A 16,945-nucleotide genomic window follows, 5' to 3' on the forward strand; every position below is an offset into this window, starting at 1 on the left:
TATGTTATATATTTTTATAACACTATGAATTTCTGTTTGTTTTTATTGAACTTTTCAGTAAGCTGCACGGACGTAAATAAACCTTAAAAAGTAACCATAATATTTGACAAATTCTTCCTCGCCAAGTCGGGAACTGTGCATCCATCTTTCGGATAACCAACGGGCAGTAGGATGAGCAATTTTTCATTGACGGGTCGCCCGAGCAGGGTTCTCAAGGCTGGACCGCAGTTCAAAGGAGTGGTGACCAGCGATGAGAGTCCTGCCGCTTGAAGGGCACACAAAAGGATACCGGTCGCAATCGAAGTGGATATCTCGTTGTAGTAGTGCCTCCTCCTTCGCTTCCCATTCTCCGACAATCCATAGGTCTGCTTGAAGACCAGTATGAGGTACGGCGCCTCGGTGAGATACTCCTTGACATGATTGGTTTGCAGGGGTCGCAGATCGGTAACCCACTGCGGATGCATCCTCTGGCTGTAGTTGACCAGCTCCTCCTGCTCCACAATTTGCCGAATGGAACGCTTGAGTTCCGGCTCCTGTACGACGCAGTACGTCCAGGGTTCTGTGTGTGCGCCACTGGGAGCTGTTCCCGCCGCCCGAATGCAGTCCTCTATCACGCTGAGATCCGGTTTGGGATGGCTACTAAAGGAGCGAATGCTACGGCGTCCACGCATGAGTTCGGAAAAGCGTTTGGCTCCATTTGGGTTGAGATTCTGGCCGGGAACGAAGGGCACATGGGGCTTATCCTCCAGGGATGGCTGCAGTTCATCGTCAAGATCTGTCAAGTCTTCAACTGGAAAATAGAATAGAATAGCTTCATTTTCACATTGGATTATCTTAAAACTTACCTTCCTCCTCGACTTGTTCATCTAAATTATAGGTTTTTGAACCGCGATTCCCTTTAAAAAACAATTTTTTTAAGATCCACATCAGCGCCAGACTGATGAAAAAACTTGGCCAATGCTTGAGTAGCTTGGAGCTGCTGATCAGTTCGTCCACATCCATGGTGCTCCAAAATGTAACTGCTTTTGCGACGGAGAGAAAGTGGCTGCTGTTGCGCTCGGATGGGCTTATCACTTGGTTAAGTGGGTCAGGGCTATTGCTGATAGCGATGGATGCTGGTGGATAGGCTTTGCTTTCCAGTTCAGTTGCTGTTCCGGCAGCAGTAGGCGCAGTGGCTGCCCTTGTGATGCTCGCACATCCTCGGTTGTCCCTGTTCGTGGGCACTCCTATCCGATTTGCATTTTGGATTCTTGGGCATCGGAATGGACTCGCCCGGTTTTCGTTTTTGGGGCGGAATCGGTCGGCGTGAATTGTTGAGTGGAATGGCCTTGTGGTGAACCAATTGGCGCTTGTGCACCTCCCTCAGAATCTCGATGATCCGCCACTTGGCATCGAAGAATATGAAATCGGGAGCAGTGGTTAGCTCGGTACGTATCATATCGCAAAGCATCTGCACTTGCTGGCCATTCGCGGACTCCTGACCGGAAGGTTCCTGCTCCACCATGTGAGAAATATCTGAATTTTGCGGGCAGGATACGGAATTTGGACTAGACTGTGGTAGTGTTTCCCGACACTGGGGTTCACAATTCGAATTTTCGGGTATCCAGGGGCAGGTAACTGGGCTTTGAGAGGATTCAACTTCCGGCTTGCAGGGACAGGTAAATTCGGTGGATCCTAAATCCTTCTCATTGGCGTAGTACGAAGATTGGCTGGATATCTTGGAGTTGGAATGATGCTGACTGGCTTTATCTTTACTGTTTTGTATGTTCTTTTGTCCCGATGGTGAGAGTGCGACTTTCTGTTCCGGATCCTCCAACCCGCTGACTTTCTCCTTTACCGGAACTTCCGGATCAGCGACTTTTTCTGCCTCCTGAATTTCCTGCTCCATGGGATTTTCTTTCTTCGGATTTTCTTGATCAGGAATTGGTTTGATCTTCTTGTTTGGCGGGTCCTTAGGATCTTTTTTCGGCCTCTTGGTTAGTAGATTTCCAGGGAAACCGGCCAGAGGTAAATCCGTGAAATTGGTCAACTTTTGGCACAACATCTCTGGGTTGGCAATCTGATTTTTCAAAAGTTTTCCGGCGGCGAGTGGACTGCCAGGAAGATCCTTGTCGAAGTAAATATTAAGATGTGGCACCAGGAAAAGAAATTCATTGTAGTAGCGGATTGAAGGAGTCATTATCTCTCCACACTTCCTTCGGGCACGTTCGATAATGGTGTATTCCCGCTCGAAGAGCATCCTTAGCTGCTCCAGACAGGATCTCAGTTCCGAGACGCTTCTTCCCGGAAACGAACGCACCATTCTGTTGTAGCAGTCTTCGTCGATATCTTTGTTACCATAGTAGCGATTATTTCGGTTGTAAAGGCTATTATGCTTGCTGTAGAGACGTATAAGCTTCCTGACATCATGGTCCTCCAATGAGATATGGTTTCCATTTGTCTCACTCTGATTCCTCGCCTTCCTGTCTCGTTTGCCAAACAAGAAAGAGAGGAATCCTCTGGATTTCTTTGTTTTCTCGATGCTATTGGGTGTATTAGGTGGATCTAGTGATGCCAAAGCGGGCTTAACGCCTCCTGTCGGCTGGCTGTCGCTGGAACTGATCCTGGAGGAGTGGAGATGCATTGGCGTCACTAGACAACTCGAAGCGGAACGCTTGAAGTAACAGGGCCTGTGTTTTAGTTCCATCCTCGGCGATCTGGCGCTTCAGTAGCGTCACATTCGGGTTGACCTCGCTTTCAACGATATTTGGGTTCTTTAAGGGCAACAGCATTATAATTCAAATAAATTTTGTACCATTATCTGGAAATAAAACTTTTGTAATCCTGACTATTTTTTTTTGTTTACTTTTTTGAAGTGAATGAAAGTTTCACTGTGAAGTTTTTTCAAATGAAGATTGTATTGATTGTAAGATTGTATGTTTTTAGAACATAAACAAGATAAAAAAATATTAAAGAATTTTAAAAAGTTACACAATTGAACAATTTCAAATCAACCAGACTTTTAACGGTTTTTAACGAAATACTGGATCAGCTGTTCTGCGCTGAAAACTTTGCAACACTGCGCGAGAGAAAAAAGCGAGAGCAAGGCCTTACAGTAAAAGAGCGAGCGAGAGCGGCCAAAACAACCAAAATAAAGTTACGTGAAATTATAAATAAAAAATAAGGAAATACACGTTCAGCTGCCGACCAGCCAAATACAACAAAGCAACGCTGTAAAAACTGACAACACATTTCAGTTTATTTCGCCTCGTGCCATGTGAGCAACTTTAAATTGATGTCGAATCGGAATCAGTGTGCGGGTGGTGCTAATTAGCGGAAGACGGCAATTTATTGAACGCGAAAAAAGGCCCCACAATCCAACTTCCATTTCGACACGAAACCAACAACCGCCCGCCAAATCAAATCGCCGTTGAGTTGTGCATCAAATGAATGTGCGAAAAGTGCAGTAAATCAATGTTTTTGTGAGTGTTGGAAGAAGAAGACGGAAGGAGCGCCCACAACAAAAGCAAAGAGAGCAGGGCCTAACGGGACACCCGAAACCAAAACCTATCGGCCCTACGATACTTTCTCAATAGCTATAGTTTTAGATTATATGTTCATATCTTGAAAGATGGACGAGGTCTTTAGCCTGCACATGGAAAAATTGGACGTTTACGACGGTTAGTATCTAATTTGCCGGAAGTTCTACTTAAACGTATTCACATACATACGTAGATGATGGAATCTGGGTTGTATTTCTGATTAATGAGTTCATCAAATTTCAAGGAAAAAATAGTAGTAGTTGTTGTAAAAGCAGCAGAGATATTCGGTATGAAATCACACTGATATAGGTCAAATCATAAAAGACACTTTATTTGATTCAAGACTCGCATGATTTTAGCTGTATGAATCATGTCGAAAATAATAGAAATCACTACTACTAAATATAGATAAATACAAAATTAAGAGTCATTGCAAGACGGATACAGTGATTAAGTGTTACAAAATTGATTACAATGATCTTGGCGACAATAGAGAACAAAAAAACAAAAGTAAAAGAAAAGTACAACAGAAACAAGTATTTGGTGAGAAATGATAAAAAGTCACCAATAATAAAAACCATTTATGTAGGTTTATAACAAGATATTGTTCTCGTCAGCTCATTTTTGTCGTAAACTGCTTGTCTTTGTAATAGAATTCGAGTGATTACACCAATTAAATCGAAAAACTAAAATTAACATGGTTAAAAACCATGGGAAATGGCTTAAAAGTATGAAAATATAAGAAAGTAAATCAGTAGCAGCTCCTCGTTAGTCATTGTCCTTGGGATCTGGTCCAGCGAGAATCTCCTGGATGATGCGGTGGCCGTCCTCCGTTTTCTCGCCCTGAATGATCAGGTCTCTTAGCGTAGATATATGTTTTTCACTCGTCTCGATCTGAACCTTAAGAGCATCGTTTTGCTTCCTCAAATCATCGATGCGCTTCTTGCGTTCCTCGGCCGATTTCTTGGTCTTTTCGCGTGTGCGCTGTACAGCCTGTTCCGAGAATAGTAATAAATCAATAGTGGGCATCTATTTTTGGGGACTTCTGGGGGCCACAGCAACATGTTTCCCAATCTTCGCTCTCTGTTTACATCCAATTCTTAAACTTACCTCATTGTTTTTCTTTCTTTTTTCCTTGTACACTGGATCGTCTGTGTGCGGACTCAATGGCGAATCGCTATTTTTGCTGGTCGACGCGGCAGTTCTCTTTTTGGCCGGCATTATCTCCGTGATAATTCTAATATTTATTTAGTTCAAATTGGATCGCAATCGGACTGAAATGCAGAAGAAAACACAGCGATGCGTTGTTTTGTTGTGAAATTACACGATAAAACAGCTGTTTTATTGCCATCCCAGTGTTGCAAAATGCGCTGCCTACACTGCCCAGCCAACAAACAGTTAGCGGTATTATTTAATTAAATTAATTGCATGTTGAAAATCAATATTAAAACTCACCCAAAACTATAGCCATGGAATGCTATTCAAAAACTGTCAACCAGAAACATTATTTGGTTTGCTCAGACTTTCACTTTTTAATTTCTCAACTGTTTATACAATTTATTTGTAAAGACTGATTGCGTAGATGTAGTAGTAGATGTAGTTTAATGCAATAAAATTAAATGAAATGTAATACGTAATAGTCAATAAATGTTTTAAATAAGCAACAGTTAAAATTGCCAACGTGTTTTTTCCAACACTCCGCCCAATAAACAATTTGTGTCACTAGTATTGGCTGCCGGAGCTTTACAGTACTGGATTATTTGCAACCGGCTTATTTTTGCACAAAAATCTAGTGAAATGTCCTCGCCAGCCCCCAAATCGCCGGAGCTTTCGGATAAAAGCAAGAAATACGACAGACAAATCAGGTGGGAGAGTTTTAACTGATAAATAAGGAAGCATAGCACTGATGACACCTATTTAGGCTGTGGGGAGAGCATGGACAGACGCTTTTGGAGGCGGCCACAGTATGCTTGGTGAATGTTACGGCCGTCGGCTGTGAAACGGCCAAGGGACTGGTGCTACCCGGTATCGGAGGCTTCACTGTGGCCGATGGCAGCACCGTCAAGGAGGAGGACCTGGGCAACAAGTCGGTAGACCATCACATATTCCCTGACCACCATTATAAAGTCAATTCTTTCGTAGTTTCTTCCTAGATTCCAGCTATCTGGGCAAATCTAAAGCATTGGCTTGCATGCAACTTCTCCAGGAACTCAATCCCGACGTGAATGGCGATTATGTCGAGGAGAGTGCCGACTTTTTATTAGCCAACAGGCCGAACTTTTTTGACAGCTTCGATTTAGTGATTGCCTCCAATCTCAATGAGCAGACTTTGCTTCTCTTGGCCGAACGGTTATGGGAGCTTAACGTGCCATTCATCTACTGCCGATCACTTGGCATGCTGGGCACAATACGCTTGCAAATACGGGAACACTGCATCGTGGAGGCGCATCCGGATAATCGACAGTTTGATCTGCGTCTGGAGCATCCATTCGATGCTTTGCGGGACCATCTCGACGGCACCGAGGTGACCAGTAAGGTGCCCTGGCTGCTGGTGCTCCACAAATACCTTAATGTGTGGCAGAAACAACAAGCGGATGGGACTCAAACGCCACGAAATTACAAAGAGAAGAATCAGTTGAAGGAGGCCATTAGAGAGGAGATGAAGGCGGATGAGGAAAACTATGAAGAGGCCATCAAGGCGGTCAATACAGCCTTTGGAGCGGGACAGGTTCCCAAAAGCCTCAAAGCCATATTCGAAGATGATGCCTGCGAACAGTTAAACAAGAAGGTGGGCTATTTAATCTTAATTTATACTTATACTTTACTTTAATTTCATTTGCCTTTCTTTTTTATAGAGCAACGTCTTTTGGATCATGGCCAAGGCCCTAAAGCACTTTGTGATACATGAGAATGAGGGCCACCTCCCTCTGCCTGGCGTTCTGCCGGACATGACTGCCAATACAGACTCCTACATCGCCTTGCAGCACATCTACCGCCAACAGGCGCTGCAAGACGCCGACCAGGTGTATCACAAGTGCCAGGAGTACCTTAAGCAGTTGGCTTTGCCTGCCGACAGCATTGATGAGAGAAGTGTGCGTCTTATTTGCAAAGAAGCAGCCGGACTGGCGGTCATAAGGGGCACACGCATTGCAGAGGAGTACGAGAAGAGCAGTCGGCTGTTACCACTAGGTAAATATCTATCTATCTATTTGTGTTGTGGCACAACCATAAATGACTAACCTTCCAGTTGAGGACAACGAGCTGCAAGGCAACCTTACGGCATACAACTTTGCGCTGCGCGCCTACGAGCGCTTCCTCAGCGAGTGTGGCAACATTCCCGGCGAGTGCATCGTGGAGCAGGACATTGGACGTCTGAAGAGCATTGCCGCCAAGATGCTAAGCGATTTGGGCATGCACGCCACCATCAGCGATGATGTTCTGCACGAGATTTGTCGATACGGCGGTGCTGAGTTGCATGCAGTGTCTGCTTTTATTGGTAAATATTCCACTTGGTTTATGGGTTGACCGATACCATACTTTGCTAATTCCTTTCAGGTGGCTGCGCTGCCCAGGAGGTGATCAAGATCATAACCAAGCAATACAAGCCAATCGATAATACTTTTATATACAATGCTATAACCACAGAAAGTGTCACATTGAAGCTATAAACAAATGGTATTTTCATAGAAATTGTACATTCTTTTTATTCTTTGTCCCTAAATAACTAATTAAATTAGTCAACAAATTGAAATCCCTTCTTCTACTACTAACTAATTCGATTGATATATTTACTTGGCTTTCTTTATAACCGCCGAAACATTGTATTTTTGGGCATAGAACCTACCGAACATAAAGAGAAATGGCACCATATAGGCAGCTCCGATTGGGGCTAACCATTTTCCGTACTCACAGCCACGGTATACTAATTGTAATGTCCAAAAGAGGATAATGGTAAACTGGACCAGCTGGAGGCCAGTTAAGTAGCGCTTCCACCAAAGGAACTTCTGGACTCGAGGACCCAGCACACTCAATGCATAATAGCTGTACATAATGACGTGCACGAAGGAGTTTATCATGCTTGGGAAGAAGACTGCATGGAATGTGAGATATTACTACTAGGAAGATAATATTTCAACGTATGTGAACTCACTGGAACCCGTCGGCAGCCATTTGACATAAATCCAGCAAAACAAGAACATGGTGCTATGGTGGTACACATGGAGGAAGCTCAGCTGGTTCCATTTGTGGCGCAGGATGAAGAAAGCCGTGTCTGCGAATTCCAGTATCTTTGAGATGTAAAACCACCAAAAAGCTGCCGCTATCTGCATCACATTTCAGGTTCATAACTTCTCAGTTCTCAGTTGCTTGGCCAACTCACCCGGATTTCATGTGGATCATGGCTCATCTGCTGACATGCGAAGTTGTAGCCAAGACTTAGTGAAGCCGTCAGGAACTCCAGGCAAATATAAGCATTGAGGAATATCATTGCCAAGCTGTGGCAAAACAAGGGCACTCTCAACTGCAGCGGCTTGTACCTGAGATTCCGAGTGGCCAGTGGTGGCTTGAAATGGCTGTGGAGATGCTTGGACTCGATCTCACCTGGCTGTCCATTTGGGCGCGTAGCGCACCATAAGTAAATAGATGGCCAGCAGGGCGATAATATTCCAGGGCGACTTGACCAGTGGCCAGTTCTGCGTCCGTTCGTCCGCCAAATCCGCGAATGGATACGAATAGCGCTCAGTTTTCGTATCATTGCCCACCGACGACGTCATGGCATATGTGCTCCGAGATTGCATCAGATCCGACTGAGTAGGCTGGTCATCCCAAGCACGACTCTTATATACGGATTTTGATCGCTCCGTTGATGCGTTGATATTTTTCCCCAAAATTTAATTTGATGTCGCTGGAGCATAAACTTTGGCTAAGGTCTAGGTTTTACCTATAACATTTTCACTTAGCATTTTATGACTGTATTTTAATTGATATCCAAGGTCGAGCTTTTATTAACTGTGTCAATTTGTTTGGAAATTAGTATAAAAATGCACTTGGTTCGTACAACTAAAACAAGCAATAGAATTTAAGCTATTTATAGAAGTGTTATTGCTTTCATATAGGTTTCTTGGCGACTGCTGATACCCTGTACTTTTGCATATAGAATTTTCCGAACATAAACAGGAAAGGCAGGGAGTAGATTCCCATCGACAGGGTTATCCACGTGCCGTACTCGCATCCACGGATTAACATCTGCAATGTCCAAAAGAAGATAATGGTAAACTGGACCAGCTGCAGGCCAGTTAGGTAGCGCTTCCACCAGAGGAACTTCTGGACTCGAGGACCCAGCACACTCAGCGCATAATAGCTGTACATGACGATGTGCACGAAGGAGTTTATCATGGCCGGCACATAGGCTACATGGAAACGGAACGGATTGGATTAGGGGGATCAAGCCATGCAGACACTTTTAAGGCACTCACTCGAACCCGTTGGCATCCACTTAATTAAAATCCAACAGAAGACGAACATGGTGCTATGGTGGTACACATGGAGGAAGCTCAGCTGAGACCACTTTTGGCGCAGGATGAAGAAAGCCGTATCGGCGAATTCCAGGATTTTCGAAATGTAGAACCACCAAAATGCCTTTGTAAGCTGTATCAGCAATATTATTAAGAATTTGCATTAAGATTACATCATATATTCCCGAATAGGTTGCTCCAACTTACCCGCATTTCGTGCGGGTCAAAGCTAACCCGACATGGCTGACATCCGAAGTTGTAGTCAAGATCCCTGGATGCCGCATAGAGTTCCAGGCAGATATATCCATTTAGGAACACCATGGCCAAGCTGTGGCAGAACAATGGAGCTCTCAGCTGCAGCGGCTTGTGTCTGAGATCCCGGATAGCCAGTGTATATGTGTAGTTGTTCTATGGATGAAGGGTCTACCTCGATCTCACCTGGTTGTCCACTTGGGCGCATAGCGCACCATAAGTAAATAAAGTGCCAGCAGGACGGGCACAGTCCAGAATGAATCCACCAGTGGCCAGTTGCGTGTCCGTTCATCCGGCTGATCCGGAAATGGGTGAAAGGAGATGCCAAGTGATGCCATCGAATATGTGCTCCGCCGAAAGCTAACAGACTAGACTACCCCATGTGGACTACGGAATTGCGGCTTTATACCTGATCTTTGGTGACTTTTTTTTTTTTTTTTACAAAACTGAGTTAGAGCATTAACTTTTGGGAAGAGGTCTGCGGCTTACATCCAAAGGTCAAGACTTCATCCGGTGGGTCAGTTTTAAGCCCCATTTGCGAAACTATAAAAATTACACACGTGCATAAGCTGCACGAGAAATTTTCTCGTTTGCAGCTTAGAGCCCGCCGCCCAGATCCCAAATTCCGCAGCCCAGATTCCGCAGCCCAAATCCCACAGCCAAGATCCTGCAACCCGCATCCAGCAGACCAGAACCTCCAGAAAAGTGTATGGGTTTATGAGAAATATTGACCTGGTTTTTTATTATTAGTAGCGTCTGAAGAGGCGCTCACGAACCACATAACGCCTCACAATGCGGCCACCGTCACTACTGCGATTCCTGAGGCTCCGTTCGCCCCGCTCGTCTCTTCGTTCCCTGCGACTCCGTTCACCACGTTCGTCTCTTCGCTCCCTGCGGCGGATGATGATCCTCCTCCTGCGGCGTCTGTGACGCTTCTTCTTCGACTTCTCGGTGGTGGTGGTGGCTGCCGTAGTAGTGGTAGTGGTGGTCGTCGTGGTGGTCGTTGCGGAGCTCGTGGAGGAGGAGCTGCTCGTGGGCGAGGTGGAGGAGCTGCTCGTCGGCGAGGTGGAGGAGCTACTCGTGGGCGAGGTGGAGCTAGAGGCCTGTGAGGACAGGACAACCAGCGTGGCCAGGACGACCAGGGATAGCGCAAGAATAGGTCGCATGGTGACTTCTCTACGGATTCTGGATGCCATCACTCACCATGCCGACTTATTTATAGCTGGTCCAGATCTCCTGGTGTTTGCTGGCCAAATATGTAACTTTCTCTGGATTTTCCAGCTTCATTTCAAAGCTGCAGTCGTTTTGTTATTTTGTTATCATTGTTTTAGCACAAGAGAAATATGCAGAATGAGATAATAGTTATATAATAAGCCTGAAAGTACCAATTATAATTAGCTTTAGTACTTGCCCTATTTGTACAAGCTATGAAATATTGTTTCGCACTTCAAAGTTTATGTGTATTTTAAGAACTTTTATTTTATTTATTATTTAACAATTGACGAAATAAGTATTTTCGAAACACCTTTCACATTTAACTGGGTGTTTGATGTTTTTTCGATTAATATAGTTTTCTATCAAGGGTATACTTGGTTCTTTAGAAAGTATGTAACAGGTAGAAGGAAGCTTTTCCGACCTTATATATCATATATATATTCTTGATCAGGATCAAGAGCCAAGTCGATCTGACCATGTCCATGTTCATGACCATGTGCGTCCGTATGAATGTCGAGATATGAGAAATTATCAAACTAGAAAGTTGAGAAAGCAGATCCCAGAGATAAAGATGCATCGCAAGATTGTTTCCGGATGTTGCCACGCCAAAAAAACGCACAAAACTGTCACGCCCACACTTTTGAAATTTTGAACTTTCTGTAGCGTTCTATATTCTTTTACTTTTTACTTGTTTTTGACGCGTTCTTTTACGCGACAAAATTGATTAGTTTTACTAGTTAAAGCTTTTTTATAGTGGAATAAGTATGCTTTACATATTAATGTTTTAAAATACATATGTATGTGCTGATTGTCTAGAATACTAGTACTACTAATGAAAAAGCTTCCAATATACTTATTTTCAAATATAAGACAGATAATAACACAAAATTGGGTACATGAACAGGATTTATTTTTAGTAAAGATAACAGCGAAACACTCCAAGCTTACAAACCTTTTCTAAACTTTTTTTAGCACATCTTGCTTCAAATTCAAATTTTTTAATTAAAAAAAAAAATTACGTTGGAATTTTTAAGTTTAAATCTTCATTCTTAAGAACATACGATCAGCTAAATCTCTAAACTTGCATGCAAAGCAAATAATTTAACCACCAAAAATGCATACATATTATTTAAGAGATACCCTGTAATTATGTATTATGAAAATGACTTTCATTCACTAATAGTACTAGTAAAAGGTTTAATATTTTATTTTATAAAATATACTATCATGTTTAAATAACAGAACAGATAAAACAAATCGAAGTGATCATATATGATCAAATTCATAGACTTAAAATTAAGTACAAGTATTTAGAATTTGCATTAACGAAAAAATAAAATTATTCAACAAAGCGATTAAATAGATAAAAAGTCTGTCATTTGACCATCATAACTTTTGCTTTTAATTTATATTGCATTGAAAAACATTGCTCTTTTTTTATCCACGACGCCTTCGTTCGCCTGCGCGCCTCCGTACGATTTTCCGGATGATGATGCGCCTTCTCCGATGGACTTTCTTGTGCGTCACTGGAGCATCGGTGGTGGTTGTGGTGGTGGTGGTCGTGGGAGCCAACGTGGTGGCTGTTCCCGTGCCCGTTCCTGTTCCAGATCCACTTCCGCTTCCACTGGCAGTTCCGCTTCCACTGGCACTTCCGCTTCCACTGGCACTTCCGCTTCCACTGGCACTTCCGGATCCGCTGGAAGCAGCTGCTCCTGATCCTGAAGCGGAAGAGGCGCAATCAACGGAATACAGGCAAATGGCCACAACTGCGACCAATGTGAGTGCGACGAGCTTCATTTTGTATGTGGTTCCTTGGGAGACTTTGGGGAAATGTGCGTCTATGGAATCTGGTAAGCCGCATTTATAGCTCTGCTACACTTTCAATTTACGTCAGGTGAATGGAAACTTTTCAGATTTTTAATCCGATTTTAACAAATGACAGTATCCATGCTATTAATTCTTTGGTCTGTTTAATTAGAAATGTTTTCTTTTGTATCCACACATTGACTTGAATTCCATTGTTCAGCGAGAACTTCAGTACTGAGTTTGTTTGCTTGTCAGTCAGTTAGGCAAATATTCACATGCTGTTTACATAGTCTTACTTAACTTCACTTAGTTACGCTTGTGTTTAATACTTGAAAAGAGCTATAATTAGAAAATATATTTAAAGAACAAATTAACAAAATTAAGTAAAAGACATGGATGAATACATATATAATATATAGAAATATTATTCAACAAGCTCATAAGTTAATAATCAGAGGAAATCTGGAAAGAAAACACTTCATTCTTAAATTTATACTGTAGTATTAGTCCTCACAAATTGTATATGTATATATGTATATCTCATTCCATCCTAAACTATCTCTAAGATAATAGTTTAATAACTGAAGTTAAGTACTTAAGAAACAACAACAGAGATACGATAAGTTTTCTTTTGTGTCATAACAATAACCAGATCTTTAACAACGAAAGCATCCAGAAGTGGGAAAATCCCGAGCACGTTACATGTGACTTCTACAAACACACCGGAGATCTGGCAGTTACTCCAGATGCTTCAGATGGACCAACTATAAATAAGTGGGTTGATTGAGTGATAGAACCAGAATTCGAGACCTAATCCAAAGGAGAAGTAACCATGCGTCCTATTATTGCGCTATCCCTGGTCGTCCTGGCCACGCTGGTTGCCCTGTCCTCGCAGGCATCAACATCGCCCACGAGCAGCTCCACTTCGCCTACGAGCAGTTCATCCACCTCGCCCACGAGCAGTTCCTCCTCATCGGACACAACGGCCACTACCACTACCACGACCACAACCGCCGCGGCCACCACCACCACCACCACAACTGAGGAGACCAAGAAGAGGCATCGCCGCAGGCACCGCCGCCGGAGGATCATCATCATCCGACGCGGTGGCGGTGGACTAAGGCGCCGCAGAGAGCGTGGCGGCGAAGAGGATGGTGGCCGCGTCGTGAGGCGCTTCCGTGTGCGCGAACGAAGATTCAGACGTCGTGATGCCTTCTTCAAAAAATAGACTTACTGATAAATGACTCCAATAGTAATTACTTTCATGCAATACAATAAACAGCATATGTATGTATTTGGATTAGTTTTTGGCCTTGCACAATCCAATCTTTTCGAGAAACTAAGGAACACATAGTATATTGGCTTTGGATATAAAATTTAATACATAAATTTAGTTTTAGTGCTAGAACGGCGGCTTGTCGATGCCGCACTCATCGGGTTTCTTGAAGACCAGCGCATATGTGAGCACCGGATGGACATTGCTATCCTCGGAGGCCGTCGAGAGGAGCGAGTGCGTCGATGGACTCTCCATGAAGAGCATCTCGGCGTCGAACTGACTCCAGCGGCCCCGTTTCAATTCGTTCTTAACGTATTTCAGCTGGGTGTTGATCTACGCAAATTTGGAAAATTGAAAAGATAAATATTTTAAGATAACTTCTAATGGGTTTAGATATCTTTACCATAGGCACCAGCAGCGGATTCTGTGCGCAGTTGAACAAATCAGCCACAAATTTTTGGAGATTTTCCGGCTTCGGTTTTCCATTTAGAGCCTGATGAAGGATAACACGAATTATGGCCCGTATCTGAAAAAAGACGATCGACTGAATCGGTGGGTTGGAAAATGTGAATCGAATCAATACCTCTGGATGCTGACAAAGATATTCCCAGTTTCCGAGGCGCAGTTGTTTTTGGATTCGCGATATTGAGCTGTAATGCTTTATATCCCGCGATTCCCACTTTCCAAGATCCCAGACCTTGGTGAAATTTTGCTTATTCCGATGCGACATTTTTCAGATTTTTATGATGGTAATGTTTTACAGGAATTTGGATGTAACTAAATAGTTTTATTTGGGAAACTAAAGTCAAAGCAATGTTGTTAAAACATTTAATTCAAAAGCTCATAAAAAACAGTGAAAATAGGCTAAGCTTGAATAAATTGAAAATTTCCAAATTTAAAAAAACCGCCGTTCTGATTCGCGAAAAGTGTGCCATATTTTATTTCGACGTTTTTCAGCTAGCAAAAACGGTCACACTGCCCGCACAAAAGAAAATTTTCAACGAAAATTGTTCGAGATTTCCGTTTTTAATTAACAATGATGAATTAATTAACGCTGGAATTAGCACAAGCTGTAACTTCAGACATTTTTTCGGGTCCAGGGCAATAGAAAGCGATGGTAAGATGAGTGTATATGACGGAAAAGTGGACTTTTAATTGGTTACAACTGGCCAACCGGCTTGCCCGGAAAAATGAAAAGTCCGCCGTAATAATGGACCAAAAATAGACCGGAGCGCAGTGACCCAAAAATAGCCACGACATGTGCTCCCAATGGTCTTCTAATAAGCTGTCTCCTTAACCCATTGCAGGCAGTGCTGGGCGCCCAATTGGTCATCACCTTGGTGATGGTCAGTGTTATCCAGAAGTTGAGTCCACACTACTCCTTCGCCAAGTGGATCCTGTGCCGCACCGGGCTCTATCGTTACCTGCATCCCACGGACGATGAGCTGCGGTCCCGCGGCGGTGTGCCCAAGGAGAAGCCGCCGAAAGGCGGTCGAAATAAGCAGGCAAATGGTTCAGGAGGAGCAGCACAGTTCCATATACCGCGCAGCATAGAGGTGGAGCTGTTGACGTCACCGGTGCTGGAACGGGATGTTGTCCACCTGCGGTACTTCACCGAATATCAGTGGCTGCTGGACTTCAGTGTCTACACGGGGATCGTCTACGTGGTCTCCGAGGTGGGTAAAATCCGACTACTGTGGTCCTAGTTCTAGCTAATTTTCGTTTCTCGTCCACAGCTGTTTCACTTCTACTACCCGCTGCGCCACGAGATCAACTTGAGCATGGTGTGGTGCCTGTTGGTCATCTTCTTTGCCCTGAAGCTGCTGTCCTCGCTCACGGTGCTCTACTTCCAAAGCGAGGAGTCCATCGGAGAGAGGTCGATGGTGATTGTAGCCTGCTTGGTTTACCTGCTGGTGGCCATGGTCGTGCTGATCGTTGACGAGCGCATTCTGGAGACGGGTCTGGAGGATGCGTATGCGAGCTTTAATGCCAGCGCTTCCAAGTTCCTCACCGAGCAGGGCCTGCCATCATCGTGAGTTTGTCCCAGTTCCGAGTATCTCCATTTATTTACACTCTTTTTCTTATTTTTCAGTGGTCCCGCCTCCAAGATCGTGGTCAAGTTCTTTTTGGCCATGGGTTGCGGCCTGCTCGGCTCACTGTTCACCTTCCCCGGCTTGCGGATGGCCAAGATGCACTGGGACTCGCTGAAATACTGTCGCGGCAACCGGTTGCTGCAAGTGCTCCTAAATCTTAGCTTCGTGCTGCCCTTTATTCTGGTCATCCTGTGGATTCGGCCCATTAGCCGCGATTACCTGACGGTGCGCGTCTTTCAGGGCATGCAACAGCCACTGTGAGTAGTGAAGCTACATTTGTTTTAACTTCAAGTTAATCCCGATTATTTTTGCAGACTGAAGCCACACGTTTTTGAGACTCTTCGCCTGCTGCTAGTGATCTTTGTGGTAGTGGTTCGTTTCGCCTTGATGCCCATATATCTGCAATCGTACCTGAATCTGGCCCACGACAAGATCATGGATCTGCGCAAGGAGGCCGGTCGGATCACCAACGTAGAGTTCAAGCAGAAGGTGAGGCAGCCATACACAATCTTTCATGGAGTAACACCTCAGTTTTTCTCCTTTACAGATCTCGTCTATTTTCTACTACCTATGTGTTGTGACGCTGCAATTTGCTGCCCCACTGATCCTATGCCTTTATCTCACACTTATGTACAAAAGTCTGGGCGGCTTTAGCTGGGCTGGTATTTTCCGCGAAAGCGTTGTCCTGCAGCACGAGTGTGCGGCTAGCGAAACGGAAGGAGCTGCTGGTGCCCTTTCCCAAGGAGATGGTGACTTTAATATTATTGAGTCGGCCCAATCGCTGCAGGCTTCATTTAGCAGCCTGAAAAACGTAAGAATCCTTGCTCTGCACGTCAATGCCAGTTTTAAACATAGTTTCTTTCAGGTTTTCTCCACGGAGGTGTACAAGGGTTTCCTGGGCTTTGCCACCTGGTGGAGCTACTTCACCCTGTTCGCCACTTCCTCGCTGGGCATTGTCTACCAATCATATTTCAACAAGACCTAGATCCATTTAAATCCCCGTAGTAGTATGAATCTGTTCTTTTGTAGTGAATTAGTGGCGCACACGAAATTAATATTAGTTTCAACTCCATGTGGCGAGTATCTTGATTTACAATATTTTTTGTAAATAATACTACCTAACTCATTGTTTATAAAGTGTGTTATAAAGACTTTTAACCAGGCTGCCCGGAGAGTAACCAAAGTAATTACAAAAATAAATAAATAATCTAAAACGGAGATATGTTATCAAAACTTGAAACGAATGAGTGTCTCATCGTGATTTTTTGT

The 16,945-nt window shown here is 43.9% G+C and overlaps 11 protein-coding genes across 13 annotated transcripts; 4 read left to right on the forward strand and 7 right to left on the reverse strand.

Moving 5' to 3' along the window:
- Positions 1–9: 9 nt before the first annotated feature.
- LOC6737615 lies at positions 10–2,877 on the reverse strand. Its single transcript, XM_016169784.2, has 3 exons — positions 1,197–2,877; positions 846–1,006; positions 10–790 (listed from the first exon to the last, which is right to left on the reverse strand). Exons 1-3 carry the CDS (start codon positions 2,684–2,686, stop codon positions 84–86), a joined length of 2,358 nt encoding a protein of 785 aa, XP_016031392.1. The 5' UTR covers positions 2,687–2,877; the 3' UTR covers positions 10–83.
- A 156-nt stretch (positions 2,878–3,033) lies between these two features.
- Positions 3,034–5,313, forward strand: LOC120284806. The gene is made up of 2 exons (XM_039293969.2): positions 3,034–3,659; positions 4,724–5,313. The coding sequence occupies exons 1-2, from the start codon at positions 3,611–3,613 to the stop codon at positions 4,771–4,773; spliced, it is 99 nt and encodes a 32-aa protein (XP_039149903.1). The 5' UTR covers positions 3,034–3,610; the 3' UTR covers positions 4,774–5,313.
- On the reverse strand, positions 3,832–4,767 carry LOC6737616 (CCAAT/enhancer-binding protein 2). The gene is made up of 2 exons (XM_002084412.4): positions 4,632–4,767; positions 3,832–4,514 (listed from the first exon to the last, which is right to left on the reverse strand). Exons 1-2 carry the CDS (start codon positions 4,740–4,742, stop codon positions 4,290–4,292), a joined length of 336 nt encoding a protein of 111 aa, XP_002084448.1. The 5' UTR covers positions 4,743–4,767; the 3' UTR covers positions 3,832–4,289.
- On the forward strand, positions 5,254–7,272 carry LOC6737617 (nedd8-activating enzyme E1 regulatory subunit). Its single transcript, XM_002084413.4, has 6 exons — positions 5,254–5,386; positions 5,443–5,607; positions 5,664–6,309; positions 6,377–6,710; positions 6,769–7,017; positions 7,077–7,272. Exons 1-6 carry the CDS (start codon positions 5,319–5,321, stop codon positions 7,187–7,189), a joined length of 1,575 nt encoding a protein of 524 aa, XP_002084449.1. The 5' UTR covers positions 5,254–5,318; the 3' UTR covers positions 7,190–7,272.
- Positions 7,273–7,309: 37 nt separating this feature from the next.
- On the reverse strand, positions 7,310–8,390 carry LOC6737618 (elongation of very long chain fatty acids protein 4). 2 transcript variants are annotated; one of them, XM_002084414.4, is made up of 4 exons: positions 8,121–8,293; positions 7,900–8,056; positions 7,672–7,843; positions 7,310–7,611 (listed from the first exon to the last, which is right to left on the reverse strand). In XM_002084414.4, exons 1-4 carry the CDS (start codon positions 8,291–8,293, stop codon positions 7,310–7,312), a joined length of 804 nt encoding a protein of 267 aa, XP_002084450.3. The 2 variants fall into 2 exon arrangements, with proteins under 2 accessions (XP_002084450.3, XP_039149901.1); XM_039293967.2 differs by having other exon boundaries at positions 7,900–8,390.
- A 112-nt stretch (positions 8,391–8,502) lies between these two features.
- Positions 8,503–9,677, reverse strand: LOC6737619 (elongation of very long chain fatty acids protein 4). The gene is made up of 4 exons (XM_002084415.4): positions 9,473–9,677; positions 9,242–9,404; positions 8,996–9,167; positions 8,503–8,929 (listed from the first exon to the last, which is right to left on the reverse strand). Exons 1-4 carry the CDS (start codon positions 9,622–9,624, stop codon positions 8,628–8,630), a joined length of 789 nt encoding a protein of 262 aa, XP_002084451.1. The 5' UTR covers positions 9,625–9,677; the 3' UTR covers positions 8,503–8,627.
- A 323-nt stretch (positions 9,678–10,000) lies between these two features.
- Positions 10,001–10,497, reverse strand: LOC6737620 (protein new-glue 1). Its single transcript, XM_016169782.3, has one exon. The coding sequence runs from the start codon at positions 10,480–10,482 to the stop codon at positions 10,033–10,035; it is 450 nt and encodes a 149-aa protein (XP_016031393.1). The 5' UTR covers positions 10,483–10,497; the 3' UTR covers positions 10,001–10,032.
- Positions 10,498–11,879: 1,382 nt separating this feature from the next.
- On the reverse strand, positions 11,880–12,348 carry LOC6737621 (GPI-anchored hemophore cfmA). Its single transcript, XM_002084417.4, has one exon. It carries the CDS (start codon positions 12,296–12,298, stop codon positions 11,939–11,941), a length of 360 nt encoding a protein of 119 aa, XP_002084453.1. The 5' UTR covers positions 12,299–12,348; the 3' UTR covers positions 11,880–11,938.
- Positions 12,349–13,070: 722 nt separating this feature from the next.
- On the forward strand, positions 13,071–13,601 carry LOC120284805 (protein new-glue 1). The gene has a single exon (XM_039293968.2). It carries the CDS (start codon positions 13,140–13,142, stop codon positions 13,533–13,535), a length of 396 nt encoding a protein of 131 aa, XP_039149902.1. The 5' UTR covers positions 13,071–13,139; the 3' UTR covers positions 13,536–13,601.
- Positions 13,564–14,386, reverse strand: LOC6737623. The gene is made up of 3 exons (XM_002084419.4): positions 14,167–14,386; positions 13,987–14,109; positions 13,564–13,916 (listed from the first exon to the last, which is right to left on the reverse strand). Exons 1-3 carry the CDS (start codon positions 14,311–14,313, stop codon positions 13,710–13,712), a joined length of 477 nt encoding a protein of 158 aa, XP_002084455.1. The 5' UTR covers positions 14,314–14,386; the 3' UTR covers positions 13,564–13,709.
- On the forward strand, positions 14,382–16,894 carry LOC6737624 (transmembrane protein 161B). 2 transcript variants are annotated; one of them, XM_039293965.2, is made up of 7 exons: positions 14,382–14,700; positions 14,835–15,259; positions 15,320–15,615; positions 15,676–15,933; positions 15,991–16,165; positions 16,224–16,487; positions 16,542–16,894. In XM_039293965.2, exons 1-7 carry the CDS (start codon positions 14,397–14,399, stop codon positions 16,659–16,661), a joined length of 1,842 nt encoding a protein of 613 aa, XP_039149899.1. In that variant the 5' UTR covers positions 14,382–14,396; the 3' UTR covers positions 16,662–16,894. The 2 variants fall into 2 exon arrangements, with proteins under 2 accessions (XP_039149899.1, XP_002084456.1); XM_002084420.4 differs by having other exon boundaries at positions 14,545–14,700; positions 14,891–15,259.
- The last annotated feature ends 51 nt before the right edge of the window (positions 16,895–16,945 follow it).

Source organism: Drosophila simulans, chromosome 3L (assembly GCF_016746395.2).
Source record: "Drosophila simulans strain w501 chromosome 3L, Prin_Dsim_3.1, whole genome shotgun sequence".
In the NCBI taxonomy this organism is placed as follows: domain Eukaryota; kingdom Metazoa; phylum Arthropoda; class Insecta; order Diptera; family Drosophilidae; genus Drosophila; species Drosophila simulans.

Coding starts and splice junctions, on each gene's coding strand:
- LOC6737615 (XM_016169784.2), bottom strand. CDS start 2,686: ATGGAACTAAAACACAGGCCCTGTTACTTCAAGCGTTCCGCTTCGAGT. Junction 1,007..1,196: donor GAACAGGGACAACCGAGGAT/GTGCGAGCATCA, acceptor TACATTTTGGAG/CACCATGGATGTGGACGAAC. Junction 791..845: donor TGAACAAGTCGAGGAGGAAG/GTAAGTTTTAAG, acceptor TCTATTTTCCAG/TTGAAGACTTGACAGATCTT.
- LOC120284806 (XM_039293969.2), top strand. CDS start 3,611: ATGGACGAGGTCTTTAGCCTGCACATGGAAAAATTGGACGTTTACGAC. Junction 3,660..4,723: donor AAAATTGGACGTTTACGACG/GTTAGTATCTAA, acceptor TCGACGCGGCAG/TTCTCTTTTTGGCCGGCATT.
- LOC6737616 (XM_002084412.4), bottom strand. CDS start 4,742: ATGCCGGCCAAAAAGAGAACTGCCGCGTCGACCAGCAAAAATAGCGAT. Junction 4,515..4,631: donor AAAGAAAGAAAAACAATGAG/GTAAGTTTAAGA, acceptor TTCTCGGAACAG/GCTGTACAGCGCACACGCGA.
- LOC6737617 (XM_002084413.4), top strand. CDS start 5,319: ATGTCCTCGCCAGCCCCCAAATCGCCGGAGCTTTCGGATAAAAGCAAG. Junction 5,387..5,442: donor AAATACGACAGACAAATCAG/GTGGGAGAGTTT, acceptor ACACCTATTTAG/GCTGTGGGGAGAGCATGGAC. Junction 7,018..7,076: donor TGCAGTGTCTGCTTTTATTG/GTAAATATTCCA, acceptor AATTCCTTTCAG/GTGGCTGCGCTGCCCAGGAG.
- LOC6737618 (XM_039293967.2), bottom strand. CDS start 8,274: ATGATACGAAAACTGAGCGCTATTCGTATCCATTCGCGGATTTGGCGG. Junction 7,844..7,899: donor ATGATCCACATGAAATCCGG/GTGAGTTGGCCA, acceptor AATGTGATGCAG/ATAGCGGCAGCTTTTTGGTG. Junction 7,612..7,671: donor ATGGCTGCCGACGGGTTCCA/GTGAGTTCACAT, acceptor CATTCCATGCAG/TCTTCTTCCCAAGCATGATA.
- LOC6737619 (XM_002084415.4), bottom strand. CDS start 9,624: ATGGCATCACTTGGCATCTCCTTTCACCCATTTCCGGATCAGCCGGAT. Junction 9,405..9,472: donor GCGCCCAAGTGGACAACCAG/GTGAGATCGAGG, acceptor CCGGGATCTCAG/ACACAAGCCGCTGCAGCTGA. Junction 8,930..8,995: donor GTGGATGCCAACGGGTTCGA/GTGAGTGCCTTA, acceptor GTTTCCATGTAG/CCTATGTGCCGGCCATGATA.
- LOC6737620 (XM_016169782.3), bottom strand. CDS start 10,482: ATGGCATCCAGAATCCGTAGAGAAGTCACCATGCGACCTATTCTTGCG.
- LOC6737621 (XM_002084417.4), bottom strand. CDS start 12,298: ATGAAGCTCGTCGCACTCACATTGGTCGCAGTTGTGGCCATTTGCCTG.
- LOC120284805 (XM_039293968.2), top strand. CDS start 13,140: ATGCGTCCTATTATTGCGCTATCCCTGGTCGTCCTGGCCACGCTGGTT.
- LOC6737623 (XM_002084419.4), bottom strand. CDS start 14,313: ATGTCGCATCGGAATAAGCAAAATTTCACCAAGGTCTGGGATCTTGGA. Junction 14,110..14,166: donor ATCTTTGTCAGCATCCAGAG/GTATTGATTCGA, acceptor GTCTTTTTTCAG/ATACGGGCCATAATTCGTGT. Junction 13,917..13,986: donor ATCCGCTGCTGGTGCCTATG/GTAAAGATATCT, acceptor AAATTTGCGTAG/ATCAACACCCAGCTGAAATA.
- LOC6737624 (XM_039293965.2), top strand. CDS start 14,397: ATGTTGTTAAAACATTTAATTCAAAAGCTCATAAAAAACAGTGAAAAT. Junction 15,616..15,675: donor GAGCAGGGCCTGCCATCATC/GTGAGTTTGTCC, acceptor CTTATTTTTCAG/TGGTCCCGCCTCCAAGATCG. Junction 16,488..16,541: donor CATTTAGCAGCCTGAAAAAC/GTAAGAATCCTT, acceptor AGTTTCTTTCAG/GTTTTCTCCACGGAGGTGTA.